Genomic DNA, 20,659 nt, shown 5'->3' with positions numbered 1-20,659 from the left:
TAACAGCAAACTGGGTTGCTCAGGAGAGCTGAGTGACTTTGAAAATGGACTGGTCATTGTATGTCACCTGAGTAACAGATTGGAGACATTTCAATCCTTCTAAAAGTGACCAAGTCGACTGTGTGTTATGTGGTTGTGAAGTGTAAATGTGAAGCAACCAAAGCTAAATCAAGAGCAGGCAGACCTCATGTACTGACTGTCAGGACCCGTGTAGCAGTGCGGAGGGTGATTTTTTTAAAAAAATGCATGAAATCAACAGAAGGGATCGTGAGTTCCAAAGTACTTACAACATTATAGCTACTGTGTGTAGGGAGTTAAAAATAATGGGGTACAATGCTCGAGCAGCTCCTCAAAAGCCGGACATTTCTTCAGTCAACCTAAAAAACACTTTATGTTCAGTAAAGAGCAATGTTGCTGGTCAGTGGATGACTGAAAACAAGTAATTAGGAGAAATTAATCACACTATACCCTTTGGAAGTGTGATGGAAATGTTTGGGTTTGGTGAATGCCTGGAGAAGGTGGTGGTATGGTATTGGGGGCTTTTGCATGGTTGCGGTGTGGTCCCTTTATTGCACCTATGAAAATGCTAAATGCAAAAGGATATGAACACATTTTACAACAATGTGTACTGAATACAGCAGAGCAGAAGTTTGTGAATGAAGGTTGATTGTATCGACAAAGTGAAATGGCATACAGACACATCTATGAGGCAATGATTTGTAAACTATAACATTCCTGAAATTGACTGACCCGCAAAAGTCCCCATCTGCATCCAATGGGACACATTTGAGATGAGTTACAACTTCAACTTTGCTCCAGATACCAGCATCCAACAAACACTCAGACACCTCATTGTAAGGACCCTCAGAAGAGTTCAAGCTACCATAAAGGCAAAGGGCAGATGCATCCCATATTAATGTCCACCAATACGGTGTCCAGATACTTTGATCAGATAGTGTATGCTATCTTTTTGTTTTCATATCACCTTTGCCTGACAGCATCTACATGGCCAAAGCAAATTTGTTTCAGAATTTCAACAGTTTGTGGTATACTCTTCCCAACTGAATTTCTCATCAAGTTGAAATACCAAGAAGTTAATACTGCTAACCTTGTCGTCTGCTTGCCATAATACTTTTAGACGAATGCTGGGAGAAAGCCTCTACAAGTTCTGAATTGTGTACAGTGTGTGTTTTAAAAGTTTAATGGCAAATAATTGGCTAAGAACCATGTATTAACATCCTGGAAAATTTAATTAACAGATCTTTCTAAAACTATACTAGATTTACTATTTATAACAATGTTTTCATCATCTGCCAACAAAAAACTAAGCATCTGGTAATGTTATTGATGCAAGTTAAGTAATATACACAAGAAAAAGCAAGGACCCTAAGACTGAACCTTGGGTGACACAACATGTATTTAGTTTTCAATGGATGATGGCCAATAACTTAATACAAGACTCTTTCCTGTTAACACCCTTTGTTTCCTACCACAGAGATACCATGTCAATCATTTTTTGGCATTTTCTGTTACATCATAGTATTCTAATTTACTTGAAAGAATGTTGTGATCTACACAGTCAAATTCCTTTCACAGACCACAGAATATACCAGTAGCCTGTAATTTATTGTCTAATGAGTTATGTATATTCTTCCTGAAAATGTAAATGGCATACTCAGTGTTGGAAACCTTTAGCAATCTGAAACGTGTGTCTGACAATTGTTATCTGTAATTATATGATTAAGATACCACATGTATATTACCTTTTTCACACATTTTTGAACTGGCTGGCAAAAGTGAAATTAGATGGGAATTTGATGGTACTTATCTCCTTTCTCATACAGAGGCTTAACTTCAACCAATAGGAAATCATCCAGTAATGAATGACTGGTTACACAAATAATGTATCATGTTACTAAAATTGAAAAGAAACAGTTTAACTTTCATCTAGATACATGAAGATTCTTGTGTGCCCATCAAGTGAGATGTTACTTGAGTGGAGATGGAGCAGGATGGCTCCCCAATACTCTGTGCCTCTAGTAGTCCATGCCATAATCGGTCGCTTCCATAATCCTGAGAAAGAGGTGCTGCACATTATTATAGTGGTGTGCATGTCCACAGGTGGCAGCTCGATGTGTTCTGTGTAGAGAGAGAGTCAGAGAATACTTTGTGGTGCCACTGGTGTGCTCCATCTCTGCCCCATGCCTCATGCTACAGCCACTGACTACCCTGGTAACTGGGAAAAGTGGGGTGGTCGCTACGCCTGGCCACTGTTTCTGCTTCTGACCATCCTAACAGAAGTTATATGCAAACAGAACTATCACTTCTTAAGGTAATACTTGTCTACGATTTATGACTCACACAATGAATGCTACAGTGGCTAAGTAAACTTGCTATACATAAACCAATGCGATAAACAATGCTAAATGTTCTATGAGCACCCCTAATGAGTACTACGTGCAGAAACAGCAGAATGACACTACTGGCTGTTGTGTCATGTGGTACACTGCTCCTTGTCATTGCCTATCACCCCACCACTTGTCTTACCTTCACATCACTATAGTTAGATGTGTAATTCAGTTGGTAATTAGTGTATTATACTAGAATACAGATTCTTAAGTGAAAAGAAAAATTACACAAATCATTATTTCATCTTTAATGTAAACAATACATAAAATTTCTGTTAAATATAAACATACACCAATAATTCAAACAATCATAATTCTCTCATACAATAACAAGAACATTTCTTCTCCCACAATACTTTACAAAATACATATACGACAGTCGTAATTCTCAGCTAATTTATATTAGCTGTTAACTACTTCCTGACAAAACGCTCCGAGACCCATACTTAACACTATCTTGTTCCAGTGGTACACTGTCCTTCTGAAAGAATATCCTTGCACTGCTCAGGGTATAGTACAGCAGATCAAATTCCTGAAATTAAAAGATGTATGTTAGTCACCTGATGTCAGCAATAAACAACAATTACTTTGAAGATCACTAATTCTCTAACAAATCAAACAGAATGCTGGGGTCAGAACGTGAATGAAACAAACCTTTTAAAATGTTGACTTATTGTCAAAATGAAGTATGCAACCTACTAAAATTTGTTACAGCCAAGATCACTTAAAAGTTACAGTGTTCACTTGACTGGTTTCAGCATTTCGCTGCCAGCCTGTGTTGTGATTCATTCACTAATCGCTTCATCAAAAGAAGTAAAAATTCCAGTTAAGTGGACTTGAGTTTTTTAAATATGTGAGGATATGATGTATTCATTGACATAGCTCATAAGACTTCATGATGTTCAGAATGCTTAACTGCAATTGTTATACAGGATGTGGCATTTAAAGTTGTTTTTGTAAATATTTGGAAAATTACAGATTGTCATAAAAGTTGTTCATCTCGAAGAGGGACATCCAACGACACCAAACTTGGCTGCGTTGTGTCCCATCCCCAGAAGGCGGGAGGGTGTCACCTTTGAAATCTTAAATAAGACATAGTAATTAATAAATTTATGTAACTACACAAAAATCACCAATATTGCACTGAAAGAAAAGTTCTCAATTGCTGTCTGGAGTGAAGAGTATTTTGATAACATTAAGTTGATTTGATAGAAGAGCATTAGATATTTCAATTGTTTGAAGGATATCATATTCACCGTTGACTGCAGGAATTATTTATTTCACAACTACCATTGCAGCCTTTGGTCTATTTTCAAGTGGTGCTGCAAAAGCTAAAAGAATACGGAAATGAAATGCAGAAAGTATATACAGAACTGCACAAACATGTCATATAGACAGTAGCACATTACAAAAATGGGGAAGTAATCGATCACTTACATTTTGCTTCAGCACATGTCGGACTTTAAAATCCACCATCAAAAATAAGATTTTTCACTGTACATGAAAAAATGAAGTGAAATGATCGTATGGCATTGTTGGCCAGGAGGCCCCATCCGGGGAAGTTTGGCCGCCGTATTGTAAGTCCTTTTTAGTTGATGCCACTTCGGAGGCTTGCAAGTCATTGATCATGAAATGATGATGTAGAACACACAACACCCAGTCATCACGAGGCAGAGAAAATCCCTGACCCCGCTGGGAATCGAATCAGGTACCCCGTGCGCGGGAAGCTAGAATGCTACCTCATAGTTCTGTACATTGTGAAATGATGTTAACATCCTTCACCTGTATTGCTCAGCGATGTTCTAACACACTGTTTACATGTGAACTAAGGCCACTGGCATGAAAATTCATTCACAATTCAGACTATCTGTGCGCTGATCAGGGGTAGTAGATTCCAGCAATAACAACTAGAAATTTCATATCATAACATCTTTTTACATCTGTTGACAACATACAGCTTTCTATGTGATCATATAGTCACAAGGTACAAAGTGGACAGGACTGGTAAATTTATTTATAAATTAGCCGAGTAAAAGTTTATACATTATCTGCTTAAATGATAGAAAGGAACATGGCATAAGGACACATTACCTTTCCCATATGATGTGGGTTTACTGCACAAACATTTTGTATAGAAATGTATGTACCTAAATTTCATAATATGTATAGCGCTTATGACACTGTTATTTGGTAACAGGTAAGAACCATATGCACTCCCACTTTTATTTTCATTTCTATTTAATTTAATTTTAGAATCTCTTATTTAATGTGATGTATTTTACCAGCTCTTCATAAATACCATGTGACAAGTTTTGTAAATGCTCCCGACATTTTCTAATGTATTGGAATTTTTATACACAATTGGGTGAATCAAGCACACTACCATACATTTTATTTCTGTAAATTAATTTTATCTCTGCAGTACATTTTATCTAAAGTGTGTTTCTTGTCTAATCTATTTTAGTAATGCAACATAATATGGTATAATTAATTTTTACACATTTCTCGATAGCAATTTAAGCACTTTGGAATTTACTGTTGTGTGTACATACATTTTTTACAAAACTACATTCCCCATATCAACGCTTGTTAAAAAGACATATCCTGTATTTACATGGCAGTGTCTTGCGATGTATTATCCAAATTTGTTGTGCTTCACTGTTGGGTGTATTATCAGTGAGCATTCTGTGCATTCTATGTTTTTTCATCAGTTGTAATGTATACACAAACAAAAAAATATATTAAATTACTGTTGCCATGTTCTGTACGAGTACCCAAATCAGCATGAGACCTTCAGAAAAGTAACACATGTATTTTTATGCTACTCTGTTATAAATAAAATTTCCTGTCCTACTCTATCCATGAACCATAGACCTGGTCATTGGTGGGGAGGCTTGCATGCTTCAGCAATAAAGATATCTGTACTGTAGGTGCAATGACAACAGAGGGGTATCTGTTGAAAGGTCAGGCAAGCAAATGTGTGGTTCCTGAAGAGGGGCAGCAGCCTTTTCAGTAATTGCTGGTGACAACAGTCTGGATGATTGACTGATCTGGTCTTGTAACATCAACAAAAATGGCCTTACTGTGCTGGTACCACTAATGGCTGAAAGTAAAGGGAAACAAAAGCCATAATTTTTCCCGAGGGCATGTAGCTCTAGTGTATGGTTCAACAACGATGGCATCCTCTTGGGTAAACTACTCCAGAGGTAAAATAGTCCCCCATTCGGATCTCCAGGCAGGGACTACTCAGGATGTCATCTTTATCAGGAGAAACAAAACTGGCGTTCTACGGAATGTAGCCTGGAATGTCAGATCCCTTAATTGGGCATGTAGGTTAAAGCAATTAAAAAGGGAAATGGATAGGTTAAAGATACACATAGTGGGAATTAGTGAAGTTCGGTGGCAGGAGGAACAGGACTTCTGGTGATGTCAATACAGGGTTATAAATGCAGAATCAAATAGGGGCAATGCAGGAGTAGATTTAATATTGAATTAAAAAAATAGAAACACAGATAGCTACTACGAATGCATTATTGTAGACAAGGTAGACACAAAGTCCACACCCACAACAATAGTACGAGTTTATATGCCAACTAGCTCTGCAAATCAGGAGATTGAGGAAATGTATGGGGAGATAAAAGAAATTATTCAGATAGTTAAGGGAAATGAAAATTTAATAGTCACGAGTATTGGAAAGAAAGTGGAATATTAGCATCTGGGACACACACATTGTTCTACAGCTGTGGAGGCAGAGGAAATGGAGGCACAGGTTTTCTGGTTAATAATGCTCAGAAGGCTGCCATACTGAAATTTAAGCCTGTTGGTGAAAGAATCTATGATTACAAATGAAAGCCCACTTCTTCAGTGTATCCTTCATGTATAAGTATGCTCCAACAGAAGGTGCAGAGCTGGAGGAAAAAGATATATTCTATGAGCAACTGGGACAGGAAACAGCAAGGGTGGCAAAGCATGGTGTTAAGGTGGTTATGGGGGACTTCAATGCTCAAGGAGGAAGAGAAATTGCATATAGGAAAGGAAAGCAGCTGGTAAGGAGAGTGTGCATGAAGCTTCTAACGACAACAGTATCAGACTAACTGCTTTTTCCATGGGCAATAACATGATTATTAAAATCAAATGGCTGCAAAGGAAGGATACAAGGGAAGTCACATGGTGCTCCCCAGATGGAATCACAAAAAATTAGACTGATCATGTACTCATAGATAGACGACATGCTTCAGATATATTAGAAGTCAATAATTGTCATGGTGCAGATGGAGATAGTGATCACTATTTGGTAAGAATCAAATACAGACAGAGGATTGCCAATTACAGACAGACCAAGGTTTGATAATGCCACATTCAGAAATCATGAAAATACAGAATAACAGTATAAAACTATTTTGACAAACAGACTTAATGAAACAGAAGATTGGGCAGGAGAGGGTACTCAAGAAAGATGGGAAACAGTCAAAGGTACAATACAGGAGACAGCTGAAACTGTACTGGACACAAAGAAGCAAATGAGAACCCAGGTCTGGTTTCATGAAGATTGTAGGAGGAAGACAGAAGAAAGGAATGAGGCAAGAAAAAGAATGCTGCAGAGGAGAACAAGGATTACTGTACAAGAATACCAGGAGAAGAGGAAGGAAGCAAATAAAGAATGTAGGAGGAAAAAAGAGAGGATTTGAAAAACGGTGGATTGATAAATTAGAAGAGAGAAAGACTGATCAGGAAATAAGGAAATTCTATATGGGGGTGAAAGGTATAAAGAAAGGATTCCAAACCAGAGCAGTTTACTGTAAAGATAAGGAGGGAAATCTGACTGGAGGAAAAGATCAGATTTTAGACAGATGGTGGAGTATTTTAGTGAACTACTGAATAGAGAATTTGAAAATGTAGGTGAAGTAGATGCTGGTGGAGCAGGAAGTAAACAGAAAAGAAGAGTATCACAAAGCTGTCATGAAACCAACTATGTACGAAGTGAAAGATAGTATCAAGACTCTTAAAAACAGTAAAGCTCCAGGAGAAGACAATATTACAGCAGAAATGATAAAATAAGGTAGAGAAAAACTAATAATGGTTTTGCATGAGACTATAGTGGAAATATGGTGGAAAGAAAATATGCTGGAATAGTGGAATACAGCAATATTCTACCCTCTACATAAAAATACATGACAAAGCTGACTGTGAATTATGAGGGTCATCCACAAAGTAAGTTCCATTTCTATTTATATCTGCGGCAGCGCTAAAATTGCAGTTCCGAGCATGCATGGCAGTTACTCTGACTACAGGAGAAGACATGTACAACATTTTCACATTGCTGCTGCCAACGTGTGCTTTGTAGTGCTTCTTTATAATGTCAGTCGTAATTGAAAATGCCGCTCCGTGTGAAATCAGATCTGTGATTTGTTTTCTAAATGCAAATAAAGTTCAACCAAAGGAAATTCATCGGCGAATCTGCTAAGTTTACGGGCAAAATGCTATGAGTGATTCAATGGTTAGAAGATGGGTCAGACTGTCTAATGAAGGACGTGATGAAGCGCACAATGAAAAACTAATTGGACACCCGTCTGTGGTTACTGATGAACTGGTTCACACAACTGAAGAGGAGATTAAGCACAACTGTGGGTTTACACATAGTGCCCCTGCTATGGAAGTTCCACAAATCTCACGATCCCTAATTCATGAAATTGTTACTGAAAACCTGAAATTTTGAAAACTTTGCTCATGTTGGGTACCCAAAATTCTTACTGAACAACACAAAAAACAATGGATTGGCAGTGCACTTCAGTTTTTGACATGCTACAATGAAGAAGGCGATGGTTTTCTTTCTCGGATAGTCAAGGGGGGTGAAACTTGGGTATTGTACAACATCCCTGAAACAAAACGGCAATCAATGGAATGGAGGCACACTTCATCCCCAACGAAGGTTAAGCTTAAGCAAATCTTGACACCTAGAAAAGTCATGTGCACCATTTTTTGGGACAGAAAAGGTATTTTGCTGATTCGATTTCTTACCAAGAGGCCAAACAATCAATGCACATGGTTACTGCAAGACCATTAAGAAATTGTGCCACACAATACAGAACAAGTGCTGAGGATTACTGTCAAAAGGTGGTGTTTTATTCCATAATAATGCCTGACCACACAGAGTGAATATGACTGAACAACTCTTATGGGAATTTCACTGGGATGCATTTGATCATCCCCCATATAGCCCGGACCTCACTCCTAGAGACTTTTATCTCTTCTTACACCTAAAATCTGTCCATGGTGGTCAACACTTCAACGATGACAATAAGCTGAAAGAACATGTTACCACATGGTTGAATACACAGGCGGCAACCTTCTATGAAGAAGGCATACAAAAACTTGTGCCACGCTATGACAAGTGCCTACAAAATTTTGGAAGCTATGTAGAAAAGTAGTTTAACAGTTGTAGATTTTTGTACAATGAGTATTTTTTCTGTATCCATACATGTTTGTTTTATATAACCAAACAGAACTTACTTTGTGGACATACCTCGTATAGAGGAATTGCACTGCTCTGTATAGTACATAAAGTATTAGGAAAAATCATAGCAGGGCGACTCAGTCCAGGGAGAAGAAACAAATATTTTGAGGTGTGCTGATACATTGTACTTCTGTCAGAGACAACAAAGGACTTGGAAGAGCAGTTGAACAGAATGGACAGAGTCTTGAAAAGAGGATATAAGATTAACATCAACAAATACTAAATGAGGATAATGGAATGTACTCAAATTATATCTGCTGATGCTGAGGGAATAGATTAAGAAAAGAGACATTTAAAGTAGTAGATGAGTTTTGCTATTTGGGAAGCAAAATAACTGATGATGGGCAAAATAGTGAGGATATAAAATGTAGACTGGCATTGGCAAGTAAAGCGTTTCTGAAGAAGAGAAATTTGTTAACACTGAGTATAGATTTAAGCGTCAGGAAGTCCTTTCTGAAAGTATTTGTATGGAGTGTAGCCATGTATGGAAGTGAAAAAATGGCTCTGAGCACTACAGGACTTAACATCTATGGTCATCAGTCCCCTAGAACTTAGAACTACTTAAACCTAACTAACCTAAGGACATCACACAACACCCAGTCATCACGAGGCAGAGAAAATCCCTGACCCCGCCAGGAATCGAACCCGAGAACCTGTGCGCGGGACGCAAGAACGCTACCGCACGACCACGAGCTGCGGACTGTATGGAAGTGAAATACGGATGATAAATAGTTTAGACAAGAAACGAACAGAAGCTTCTGAAATGTGGTGCTGTAGAAGAATGCTCTAGATTAGATGGGTAAATCACGTAACTAATGAGGAGGTACTGAATAAAACTGTGGCATAACCTGACTAGAAGAAGGGATCAGTAGTAGGACACATTCTGAGGCATCAAGGGATCACACATTTGGTACTGTAGGGAAGTGTGGGGGGTAAAAATTGTAGAGAGATGGGACAAGATGAATACAGTACACAGATTCAGAAGGACGCAGGTTGCAGTGGTTACTCAGAGATGAAGAGGCTTGCACAGGATAGAGTAGCGTGGAAAGCTGCATCAAACTAGTCTTTACTGAAGACCACAACAACATCATTCAAATGGCTCTAAGCACTATGGAACTTAACATCTGAGGTCATCAGTCCCCTACACTTGGAACTACTTAAACCAAACTAACCTAAGGACATCACACACATGCCTGAGGCAGGATTTGAACCTGCAACTGTAGCAGCTGCGCTGTTCCGGATGGAAGCGCCTAGAACCACTTGGCCACAGCAGTCAGCAACAACATCATACTGTACTTTATGACTACATCATTACATATAAACTGTACGCTATTAATAGGTATAGGAAGATGTTATGATATGAAGCTTACAATCGTTATCACTGGATGTACTACCTGTGCCAAGTGCACTGACACTGTGATTGGTGAATGAATCTTCAAGCCAACAGCCTTAGTTCACATGTAAACAGTGTGTTAAAATATGGATCTGTAGTGATATATGTGAAAGATGTTAATGTTGGCAACAGTTCACATAATTTATGTCCTTTCACTATGTACCGTACTTTGCACTTGTTTGGTGATGCTGTATTTCTACAGTGAAAAGTCTTAGTTTTGACAATGACACATATACATGTCAGAGGATTTTAAAAACCAAAGTGCTGAAGCAAAAGGTAAGTGATGGTTACTTTAGCCATTTTTGTAATGTGCTACTGTATATATGACATATTTGTGCAGTTCTGTATACAGACTCTGTGCTTAATTTTTGTATTCTTTTAGCTTTTGCAGTATCACTTGAGAATGTCCCAAAGGCCATAACTGCAAATGTGAAATAAATCATTTCTACAGTCAATGGCATATATAATGTCCTTTAAAAAATTCCACATGGCTGTGAAACCAAACAGGAGAAGTTAACCAAATATTTCAATGGTTTTACAATGAGTTAACTGGATGGCAGCTACTGTGACACAGTTTGCCTTTCCTACTATTTGCAGAATATGCAATACATTCCACAGCTTCCACCTACTACACTAGAATTCTTTTTGAGATTGCTACAAAATTGTAGGCTAAAATGTGTATAAAATATAATTCACTGGTGCCATCTTGTCATGCATTCATTTTTTCAGGCATTACAATTGTATAGGATGTTACAATTATAATCTTTGTTTTAAGCTCAGATTAAAATGAATGAATTTTTCCTTGAGCCAGCCGCACAAAATGAACACTGATTTTACGAATAATAATAATAATAATGATGATGATGATGATAGTAACAATATTGAGTTTATAGAAGACTTTACTACAGATAATGACCAGGGAATGAATTGATCTGGAATCATTCGCGGGAAACCCAATCTGGAATGAGAATTAGTGGACAAGACAGCAATCCGTAGCGCGCGCGCGCGCGCGCACACACACACACACACACACACACACACACACACACACACACACACACACACACACACACAAAAGTAATACTGATGCTGATGCATCTTGAATGCCCTGTACATGTCCAGTGAATATGAACATCGTACCTCATCAAGATGTTCTAGTTGCTTTTTTTAACATGCGTGTATTTTGTGCCTCTACTTTGTTATCCTAATATAAAATCTCACTCTACTATCAGCAGGAGCAGATTGTGGACAATGTAAGGCCAAGGTGGAAAGTTCTTGTGCAGATGATGGACATTATTTTCTAGGTTTAATTTGCATTGATTCTTTGATATAGTCCTTTTTTAGTTAAATGTATAGCCTTATTTGAATTCAATGTACTAAGTGTGAGGTTTTCTCAGTAAGTCCGTAACATTCCTAAAGTGCAATTCTGGATGATTCCCATCTATGAGGATTGAGACTAAGCAACGCTATACAACAGTGAACAATTTTAATAGTAAAAACCAGAAAATTAAGTTCAATATCAGACAGAGAATACTCTAAAGTCATTCTCTTTAAAATTTCAGAGCACTGAAGTAACTATTTTCAAATATATACTGAAATTACTTATTATTAAAGCTAGAAAAGTGAATCTTTATACATAGCTACAGAATTACAAGAAAGTAACAACAAAATGTGCCATACTTTTACAAACTGAATATTGGTCTAGTAATTTGATAAATTACACAGTTACGATGATGCTCAACACAGTGGTTTCTGTTTTGAATCCTGGTGGTGAAAGAAAATTTTATGAACAGTATGTTGGCAGCAAGGGGAGGAAATGTGGGTATTTAAAGTATTTAAAGTACTTGATCACTGGACTTTGCACCACTTCCCTGGGTAAAGTCCCACACCTGCCTGCAGTGTCCCATGGCATCTAGGCATAGCCATAGCCGCCGCCACCACCACCAAACATATATAAAATACTACCACAGTTGCAGCGATGACAATCCCTGATTTTCACTGCCAGTTATGTTCACTGAACATCTTTGGAAGATATAAAAACAGGGTCAATAGCATGTGCACCAATGCACTCCATTAGAGCCCAGGCACCTCTTACCTGAGGATGTTCAATGAATGTAACTGGTTTCCTCATCTGCCAGCATTCAGTGAAATGGTCTCAGTGTTTTCTAATAGTGTGTGTTCTTGATCTTAAGAAACTGAGTACTGCAAGTCTGTGCCTAAAGGTAACAGGCATCATTTTTATTTGTTGTTTCCATTGTTTGCAGCTTTTAGTTTTTGTAGTGTAGCTTACTGCCACCTGCATTGCCACAGTCGTGTAGTTCTGAATATTGTAAGGTAACCACTTGCACTAGCATATCTTTGTCAGGTGCCAGCTTCCACTCGTGAACTGCCAGAAGAGTAGATCCTTTGTTTTGTCTGAAAGCACGCAGTAAACCAGTGTCTGTGACAGACTCAATGTTCTCTCCTTCAAATGGGAAAATATTTTGTTGGTGCCAACCTACATAGGGAAAAATGATGGTTTGAGGAATCCTCTGCCAGCCACTTAACTGTGCATTGCAGAGCAGTCATGTAGGTGTAGATTCAGATGTAGATGCAGAAGCTTGTGTTCGTGTTCTTAAGTTTGATAGTGCAAGTATTTTTCTTAAAGACAGAAAGGTTCATTTTTATAAATTTTTTACCTATTGTTTTTATTTGAAATTTAGCAGTAAGAGGGATAGGAAATGTGCATGCTGTGTGCAGGCACAGGAGGAGCTCACCATAGTCTGAACTGTTGGAAGATGCTGTTGATTGTGGTCAGCCCTCTGCAGACTTTTGGTGTAGCGATGGCGGAGAAAGTGTCATGTTGAATGGGACACCTCAAATGTTGCTCGTTCCACTTTCAGGCTCAGCTGAGGCACCTTCCAATGTACTTGATGCGGGGCAGCCGCTATCACCACAGAGTGAATGGCAGGTTGTAGTGTATTTGCAGCATTTGAGGTGGAGTCTCAGTGTGTGAACTGGCTATGTGGCCTTGCCCATTCACCCATTGAGTGGACAAATGGCCATTTCTACAGCAGGTCTGAGCAGGCACACAGGGAGAGGCGATTTGTTAGTTATCAGTAACTCCAATGTTAGGTGAGTTATGGAGCTCCTTAGGAAAATAGCATCCAGGGCTGGATGCAAGTCTAATGTACACTCAGTATGTCTGCTGGGTGACCTCAGCCAAGACTGGAAGAGGGCTGCCAGGGAATATCAAGGGTGCAGAGTGCAGTCATCTTTAATTTGTGGCTCATGTTGACACCAATGGTGCCTGTTGCTTGGGTCCTGAGACCACCCTCGATTCATATGGTCTACTGGCTGAAGTGGTGAAGACTAGTGGCCTCACTCATGGGGTGCTAGCATAGCTCAGAATTTGTAGTTTCGTACCCAGAAACTGATCAGGGTCCTATGATTTGGACCCAAGTGGAGGGTCTCGACCACAGACTGTCAATTCTGTGATGGTCTTGGCAGCAAATTTCTGAACCTGTGTTACGGTGTCGAGAACCGTAGGACATCTCTCAATAGATCAGGTGTGCAACATACAGAGCCAGCAGCTACTTGGGTAGCAGAGTACTTACAGAGTACACAATAGTTTGAAATCCTGTGCTGAACATTCACCAGTCAATAAACAGAGAGCAAAATCAGATCACATACAGACTCTTTGAATGTTGAATTTTTAACAGTAGATTGCCAACACATTTGTAACGAATTTCCTGAATTCAACACCCTCCAGGAAAGCTGTCGCTCTCAAATTATACTCAGAACCAAGAGCTGGATGAAACCCAAAGTAGAAAGCTCCAAAATATTTAATGAGGCATGGAATGTATATTGAAAAGCCTGATTGGACAACACAGGAAGGGAGTGTTACTGCAATCGACTAAAGTATTGTGTCTACTGGGGTCAAAATTGAGTCTGACAGCGAGTAAGTAGCCTAGGTGAACTCAAATTTATCACTGAATATTTTTACTGGCCACCAAATTCTACTGTAGCAGTTGTAGAATAATTCGAAGAAAGTTTATGCTCAGTAGTACAATATTAGTTGGAGTTTACTTTAACCTACCAAGCAGAAACTAGGACATCTGTGGATTCATAGCAGGTGCTAAGAATGGACAGACTTTTGAAGTAGTTCTAAACATGTTTTCCAAAAACTATCTTTAGCAGCTAGTTCAGCAGCTCATACGAAATGAAAATGCATTAGATCTTGCAGCTAGGAACGGGCCAGACATTATTGACAGTGCCAGTAGACACACAGGGATTAGTGATCAAGATACAGTGACAAAGTTAACAATTTGCCAAGAAGGCTAGGAAACTATTTACGCTGGAAATAACAGACAAGCTGTTATCAGCATCCTGTTAAGACAATGAGTGGACGTCATTTAGTTAAAATAAGATGGAAATATAGCAGGCTTGGTAATGCAGTCCCCTCCAATGAGTGCTTCCTGTTCCAACTCTAATGCCCCAGTGATGTTACAGCCATGCCACAGACACTCAACCAATTGCAGGGATGACTGGCAGTCAGTGGCGATAGCAACTAGTGAACCCTACGTACTCTCTAACACTCTTAGTGCGAACATTATGTGACATAAACTACTAAAACTTTGATTTTTATCCTGTTATCTGTCTCTTACACTGAGCACATTTAATTAACTGTGTAGAAGAAAATCTACTACCAAATTACATGTTGACCCAAAAAAAGATTTCATTTTAAGAGTGAAGTTTACAAGTTATGGGTACCTGAATAACTTCAAAAATTACACCATTTCTTTTTGTTATGGATACCATGAATGGATCTTCTGTGAATTGCACACTTCCTACTGACGATAACTTCTATGAATACGAAAACTAACTTTCATTGAATTATTAGTGAAAATTCTCTAGAACACTATACATTAAAAATCTTTAAAAAACTCTCAAACTCATGGAAGACTTCATCAATAACAGAAGTAAATCCCTAAAACTTTGCTCCACGTATTCTTATTTCATTCACAGCAACTCTCAGGAAACAACAAATTTTTCTTGTTTAGTTGAAATTTAAACAATACGAGTTCATTAATACCCACGATTTTAAACATGGCTGACATCAGCAACCGTAAATAAGTTTTCAATATATAAAGTATACAGCCAACCAGTTGCATAAGTTTGAGTAATAACCTTAACCAGGTTTTGATACTACTGATGGTATCTTTACCAGGTGGGAATCCCCTACATGTTTAAACATATTACGAAATAAATTTCTAAAATACTTGATACTTGACCACAATGACAAGGAGAACATGGAACAAAACTGGTACTTACATAAATTACATGGCGTTAAAATTGTAAACATATATGATGCGCTAAGGGGCTCAAGTCCAACAGCAGAAAATATTAAGTCCTTCATGGAAACAAAAAAAAATTGTTAAGAGAACAGACATTAGACTGAACATTTGGCAACTAGTTACAATGCCAGGTAAACATGGTGTAACGTGCTCCACTTCCTAGGCACTAGTAGCATGATATGCTTAACTGTATGAAATATGTAACTGTTACAGTAATACATCAGTATGACACATATTTAGATGTATTTGTACACGATATAAAAACAGGATGTATAAAAGATACACAAGAAATAAAATATTTTTTATAAAAATGACAATGACAATAAGAAACAAAAATGAGTAAAGTGATTAATTACAAACACATGCTGAGAACAAAGAATGTACTGTAGCAGGATTTTTTTTATCAAGATTTTACAACAAGCAAAAAGGAGGAGGAAATTTTTACATAAACTATACAAAACAGAATGTGGTACATAGCACCATCTGCTGTACAATCTGGAAGCGAGTACAGAGTCCACAAAGGATAGGGAGAAACAATGGTTCTGAAATGGAAGTGAACTGAAACATGAACCAACGTATCAAAGTTGCGTGCAGTGGGTTAAAGGTGTTAGAGCGGGCGTCATGTAACTTGGTGGGTGAGGACTGGATGCGCAGTAGCATGGGCGTCACATGACCTGCTGACCAATAGAGTCAGTCAGCCATAGCGAGCGCCCGATTTAATGTGGTTCTGTGCGGAGCAAGTTTATGACTGGTTTTAGCATTGTGTGTGGTGCTTTTTCGGAACTTATTGCAAGGCATTGTGGTAATATCAGTGGAAACAGCAAATCTCACCCAGTATTACACAGACAGGTGAGAGAAGTAATATTTCACACATATCAGTTCTTTAGACGGGAGCTGGAAGCGGCAGCCACAGCTGACAAAAAAGCATCGCCCAGTGTTGCCAAATGCCAAGAATGAACAGCTGAGGCATGTGGTGTCAGTTTGAGAACTGTACGACGGATTGCCAGTGAAGCCAACGCATCTACTGAAGAGAACCAATCACCAATTTTTAAGTCGCCTGGTAAGTGCCAAAATCGAAAGAAATTTGTAAGCGAACTCGACGATTTCAGCAAGAATGTGTTACGACACAAAATATTCGACATGTATAGCAACAAAATATTCGACATGTATAGCAAAGGTGAATATCCTACGGCATATAAATTATGTTCCTACATGAAAGAAACCGAAAGTTTCAATGGCAGCAAATCTACCATGCTCAGAATATTAAGGGAGATGGGATTTAAATACAGAAAGAGCAATGATGGAAGAAAATTGCTCTTAGAAAGAAGTGACATTGTAGCAGTAAGAACTGTGTTCTTGAGAGAAATGCAAGAGATAAAACAAGCCGAAAAACCATGTATTTATTATCTCGATGAAACATACATTCACCAGAACCATTTAAGACCACTGTGTTGGAAGACAAGTGAAGATGTTGGTGGCCTGAAGGTTCCTGTGGGAAACTGGAGATGCCTTATTGTGCTGTTTCTGCAGAAACAAGCTTCATACCAGAGAGTAAATTAATCATTAAAGCATCGAAGACGAAGAAATCAGGTGACTATCAGTATGAAATGACATATGCTGTCTTCAAGCGGTGGTTTGTTTAATAGCTACTTCCGTGCATGGCAGTAGGCTCCTACTTCAAATACCAGGAAGGATGAAATTATTTCATGGTTGTCGCCTAATGGAATTCCTCACACAGCATCACAGATCAGGGCTGAGTTACTCATGCTAGTAAATGCATACAAGCCTAAATACCACACTTACGAGATAGATGAACTGGCAAGACAGCATGGTCACCTAGTAATCAGGTTACCTCCATACCACTGCCACTGCCACTACAATCCTATTGAGCTGGTATGTGTGCAAGTTAAAGCCCATACCTCAGAAAGAAACAGCACCTTCCAAATTGCTGACGTGGAAAGACTAACACATGAAGCAGTGAACAACGTAAGCATATCTGCATGGGCACACTGTGGTTAGACATTTGGTAACACTCCAGGAAGAAGATTTTAAAAAGAAAATCGACAAGATACCTGAGACAGTACTGCAATGCTGCGGTAAGCATTTAAACATATATTGTAAATCATAAGCAGTGGCACCGACTTGGGGGGGGGGGGCAAGGTACTTTGTGCCCCCCCCCCCCCCCAATAGTTAAAAGTAGGGGCCACACCTCTCACCCCCCCCCCCCCCCCCCAAATATTCAAACATGCATTTCTCACCACTCTCTCCCCACTTCCTCATCCTTTACTGGGAAATTTGTTAAAACTTGCACATACATTTTTGCATAATAGCATGGAATCATTATGCAGGAAAAAAATACTGATTTTACGAGCTATTGGGTATTCCTTTCTGCTACTCCTCCAACCTCTGCATACGACGAACTGTCGTGACAGAGTTTGTCCCCTGCATCTGTACTATTCGCACACTTTTACTGTACGGAGGTATGCAGGAAAGCTCACCATGAGCTCGCAGTGCTTTAGCTGCTAGGACGAGCTCCACTTCCTCCCACAGCAACCTGCTGGCAGCTTGTAAAAGATACTAATGAGCAATAGTGACACTGAATTTGATGGCAATCGCTAGAAGGACTAGGTAACATTAAAGACTCTTCATTCATTTTTGTAAATTCTATTGACAATCACTAGGTACAACACCACACAAATCAGTACCGGCTCCAGGGATTTTGCCGCCCCTTGTGAACATGTCAAGCGCCCCCCCCCCCCCCCCTTTAGACATAGTCAAATTTTCCCACAATATATTTCACACATGACACCTTATTTTCACATATCACACTCATTCGTCTCTTTGTTGTGAATATGTCTTCAAGATCAAAGCAGCAGTCAGTGATATGTTTACATTGCAATACATTTTAAGCCATTTTTGTTGGAGGAAACATTTCTTTCGTAAATCGGAACACACTGTTTCTGTACCATAGACAATTTCAAATAAGACCCTTGATTTTATTAATAATTTGTATTTCCAATTTATTCTCACATTCCTTCATTTATGCCACTCTGAAATCTTTTCATTTGTGACTTCAGCATACAGCCTAAGAGCCTTTCTATTTCCACCTTCAATCAATACACTGGTATCATCTGCAAATAGGACTGGTTTGGAGTGTCAAATATGTAGATGGAAACGCAAAGTTATCTGTCAAATGCAGTACCTAATAAAATGATTTTGAGTTGGTTAAGCTCCTTCATTAGTTCCAATGTACATAATCAAAATATCATTTACGTACCTGGTGTAGCACTGAATGTCAAATACTGGAGCAGTACAACTTTGCAAACAATTTTCTTTTAGTGAATTTATACAAATGTCTGCTAGAAAGCCCGCTAACAGATTGCCCATTTCAAGCCCATCTGGTTGTTGAAACAGTTTTCCATTAAATTCAAAATAGCTGTATTTAACTACCACTTTCAGAAACTCTGTAAGGTCTATAACTTATTCCTTTGTTATATCTTTTTTGAAGCAGTTTAAATTGGTACATTAGTGCACAAATTAATAATATCAAATGATATTAATTTCATCTCTTGGTTACATTTTAAGTTTTTAATTTTATTCACCAAGATCTGACTATCTGCTACTGAATACTTATTTTGGAAGATGTATGATTTTTTAATCTTTCCATGAAGAAACCCAGCAAGGGGTACCATGAATTAACTAGGTATTTCAATACCTTATTTGGGTAATGTATTCTATACAATTTAGCATCTGTTAGGTAAAAAATATGGCTGCAAGATTGTTTTCAACACGAATAATAGTTAACAAAAAAAAAAATTTAATCCATAATTTAAAAACAACAAATGATCCTTTACATATCTCAGGAGTTGACAAAATCACTTGTGATAGTTGTCCAGTGTTTTCTATCGGACAAACCGGTATGGCTTTTAACATAAGATATAAGGAACACTTGCTAGGTAATGTTGAGAATTCCACTTTCACAGAGAATTTATTAATCTTCAGACACAATCCAGAGAGAATAGAGAGAAGAAAGGGTGGAAACTTTATGTCTTACAAGAACTTGAGATCTTTAGACATATGATCAGTAACAATGGCCTCATCTTACACAAAAAACTATAGTTATGAAACAAAAGCTAACACCTTTAATCCACTGTTCGCAACTTTATGATTCGTTGGTTCATGTTTTTTCACTCACTTCTAGTTCAGAACCGTTGTTTCTCCCTATGCTTTATGGACTCTGTACTTGCTTCCCAAGTGTACACCAGAAGGCACTGCATACCACATCCTGTTTTGTATAGTTCGTGTAAAGCATATTTCCTCCCTTTTCCTTGTTGTAACATCTTGATAAAAAATCCTGCTACAGTGAATTCTTTGTTCTCAACACATATGTGTAATCAATCATTTTACTCATTTTTGCTACGTATTGTCAGTCATTTTTATAAAAATTATTTTACTCCTTGTGTATCTTTTAAACATCCTGTTTCTTATATCACACACAATGACTTTTTTTAAAGCATCTAAAAATGTATCATACTCATGTATTACTGTAACAGTTACATATTTCAAACAGTTGAACATTTATCATGCTACTAGCGCCCAGTACGTGGAGTATAACTAGTTGCCAAATGTTCAGTCTAATGTCTGTTCTTTTAACGAGCTGTACCTATTGTAACAATTTTTACTGTTTCCATTGAGGACTTTGTATTTTCCACTGTTGGACTTTAGCTCCTTAGCTCATCACATGTGACACTATTTTAACATAATGTAATTTATGTAAGTACCAATTTTATTCCATGTTCTCCTTTTCAATATGGTCAAGTATTAAATATTTTAGACGCTATGTTTAAACATGTAGGTGGCTTCCTTCTGACGAAGTTGCCCTTAGAGGTATCAAAGCCTGGTGAAGGTTTTACATTAAACTTATGCAAGCAGTTGGCTGGATACTTTATATAATGAAAACCATTACCATCCATAAAACATAATTATTTAGGTTTTCTATGAGAAAGTG

At 38.2% G+C, this 20,659-nt stretch overlaps 1 protein-coding gene across 1 annotated transcript in view; it reads right to left on the bottom strand.

Annotated features, from left to right (window-relative positions):
• Nucleotides 1–2,632: 2,632 nt before the first annotated feature.
• LOC126470578 (WASH complex subunit 4) overlaps nucleotides 2,633–20,659 on the bottom strand; it is a 197,992-nt gene continuing 179,965 nt past the window's right edge. The window contains exon 19 of the mRNA XM_050098531.1: nucleotides 2,633–2,940. Within this exon, the coding sequence (XP_049954488.1) occupies nucleotides 2,818–2,940 (123 nt within the window). The 3' untranslated portion in view covers nucleotides 2,633–2,817. The remainder of the gene's footprint in view (nucleotides 2,941–20,659) is intronic.

This window comes from Schistocerca serialis, chromosome 3 (genome assembly GCF_023864345.2).
Source record: "Schistocerca serialis cubense isolate TAMUIC-IGC-003099 chromosome 3, iqSchSeri2.2, whole genome shotgun sequence".
In the NCBI taxonomy this organism is placed as follows: domain Eukaryota; kingdom Metazoa; phylum Arthropoda; class Insecta; order Orthoptera; family Acrididae; genus Schistocerca; species Schistocerca serialis.
The sequence above is the reverse complement of the archived record's forward strand: the minus strand, read 5'-3'. Positions and strand labels throughout refer to the sequence as shown.